Source organism: Portunus trituberculatus, chromosome 3 (genome assembly GCF_017591435.1).
Source record: "Portunus trituberculatus isolate SZX2019 chromosome 3, ASM1759143v1, whole genome shotgun sequence".
Classification (NCBI taxonomy): domain Eukaryota; kingdom Metazoa; phylum Arthropoda; class Malacostraca; order Decapoda; family Portunidae; genus Portunus; species Portunus trituberculatus.
The window spans coordinates 8,210,255-8,212,754 of record NC_059257.1 but is presented as its reverse complement, the minus strand read 5'-3'; the positions used below and the strand labels follow the sequence as shown (position 1 = coordinate 8,212,754).

The 2,500-nt window shown below is 32.0% G+C and overlaps 1 protein-coding gene across 3 annotated transcripts in view; it reads right to left on the bottom strand.

Annotated features, from left to right (window-relative positions):
* The window catches only part of LOC123509476, a 288,130-nt gene that overhangs the window by 281,252 nt on the left and 4,378 nt on the right, over window positions 1-2,500 (bottom strand). For all 3 annotated transcript variants that reach the window (XM_045263787.1, XM_045263769.1, XM_045263779.1), the window contains exon 2: window positions 1,618-2,500. This exon is cut by the window's right edge and continues 818 nt beyond it. In XM_045263787.1, the coding sequence (XP_045119722.1) occupies window positions 1,618-1,708 (91 nt within the window). In that variant the 5' untranslated portion in view covers window positions 1,709-2,500. The remainder of the gene's footprint in view (window positions 1-1,617) is intronic.

The following is a 2,500-nucleotide window of genomic DNA, read 5'->3' as shown; positions in this document are numbered from 1 at the left end:
GGTAAAGTTTGCCTTGGTGTGTTGCTTTCCTATAACCCTCAAAAAACATATTTTTCTTAATTTTCTTCAATTTTAGCCTTTATCATACGATAAAACAAAAGTATACTATATTTTATAAAGTAGAAAAAGGTAAAGTTTGGTTTGGCGTGTTGCTTTCTCAAAACCCTCAAAAAACACAGATTTTCCTAATTTCCTCCACTTTTACCTTTCATCATACAAAACTGAATAAAAACCACTATATTTTATTAGTTAGGTAAAATTTGGCTTCGCGTGTTTCTTTCACAAATCCTCAAAAACACATATTTTCCTTAATTTCCTTCACTTTTTCCATTCATCATACAAAACTGAATTACAGAACACTATATTTTATTAAGTTAAGAAAGGTTAGGTAAAGTTTGATTTGGCGTGCTACTCTCCAAAACCCTAAAAAAGATAACACACATTTCCTTCATTTTCTTCAATTTTATCTTTCATCATAAAAAAAACAATAAAAAGACACTATATTTTATTAAGTTAGGTTAAGTAAAGTTTGATTTGGCGTGTTGCTTTCCAAAACCCTCAAAAAAACAAATATTTTCCTTAATTTTCTTCAATTTTACCTTTCATCATAAAAAAAAAAACTGCATGAGAAGAACACTATATTTTATTAAGTAAAGTTTGATTTGGCGTGTTGCTTCCCCAAAACCCTGAACAAACACACATTTTCCTTAATTTCCTTCAGTTTTACCTTTCATCATACAAAACTGCATGAGAACACTATAATTCACCTTTACTTCCAAGACTAGGTTGAATATTAGTTAAGGCTGTATCATTGTAGCTTAGAGTGTAGTATTGGGTTAGGTGAAGGCGTGTTTATATACATTAAGACGTGTTTGTTCAGTTTAACCCCTTCAGTACTGCGACGCATTTTTATCATGAATTTTGGGTATGATTAGACGATTTTATTGACATTAGGAAGGGTCTATGGAGGTCAGAAGATTTGTGGTCAGAATCTCCACTATTTTAATTTTCACATAAGTTTCTGAAGCTGTATGAAACCACTAACTATTAGCAGAATAAATATGGAAAGACGTCTTGGTACTGAAGGGGTTGAGACGTGTTGAAGTCAAAACATATGTGGTTAAAACGTCTTAGGCCAGGTTTGATTGAGGTTAGGTTAATGGTAGGTTGAAGAGAGGTTAGGATAGAATAGGTTACGCTGATTTGGTCAAGGTTAGGTTAGGTTAGGTTAGGTTAGGTTAGGTTAGGTTAGGTGATAGTTTAGAACGTGTAAATCCTAAGGTGGATATAGATTAATTTGGTTAAGGTTAGGTTAGGTTAGATTAAGTCAGGTTAAGTTAGGTGTGTTCAGAGGTGATTGTCCTGAGGCTAAGATTAAGACGTATTTAGGCTAAGACGTGTTAAGATTAAGACATTTTAGGTTAAGTTAGATTAAAATTAAGCTTAAAAAATGTTGGGTTTGGTGTGATGAGCGTGTGGGTGTCCTGAGGCTAAGACTAAGACGTGTTCAGACTAAGACGCGTTAAGATTAAGACATATTAGGTTAAGTTAGATTAAAATAAAGATTAAAAAAAAATAAAGGTTAGGTATGTGGGTGTCCTGAGGCTGGGTACTCACCTGGGCAGGGCATGAGCAGGAGAGGGTTGAGCAGCAGCAGCAGTAGGCAGGTGAAGGACAGCAGGTAGTGGGGTGTGTCTTGGTGTGACATCTTGTTTTCTTTGCCTCACTAATCACTCAGATCATCGTATATTGCCTTCTTCTCCTCACTTGTTCATTTTCTTTCTTTTTTTTATCTATTTATTTACTTTCATTTCACTCTTATTGTTTTTCTACTCTATTTTTCTTTCTTTCTTTATTTATTTTACTTTTTTTATTGGTTTATTTTCGTTTTCTCTTTATCACTTGTCTTGTTTTCAGTTTTTTTTTTTTTCTCTTCCTTGTTCACTTTTTGTCTGGTTTTTACTGATTTATCACGGTTTTGTTTATTTTCTTTGTTTATCTTATGACTCTCCTCTTCTTTATTTCCTGACTTTCACTGTTTTATCACGTTCTTTCTTTTATTTCTTCGTTTATTATTATTTTCTTGTTCTATTTTCTGATTTTCATTTTTTTATTACATTTCTAACATTTTTTTTTTTTCTATCTTATGACTTTCTTCTTCCTATTTTCTGAGTTTCATTGTTTTATTCCGTTTTTTTCTTTTATTCCTTGGTTTATCGTATCACGCTTTCTTCTTCCTATTTTTCTTCTGGCTAAAGATGAAAGCTAAATTAACCGCCACAGTTTTCTTGACCTTTTCTTTCACCTTTTTTTTTTTCTATTCTTTTCTTTTCTGTTTCTAAGTTCATCAGTTGTGTGGAGTTCTATTTTTTTTTTTTTTTTTTTTTTTTTCGTTTTCAGCAATATCTTCACATCCTCATTAATTTTCTCGCTCTGTGCTTCCTCCTTTATTCATTTTTTGAGTTCATTTCCTTCTACTTTTTTTTTTTTTTTGTATTCC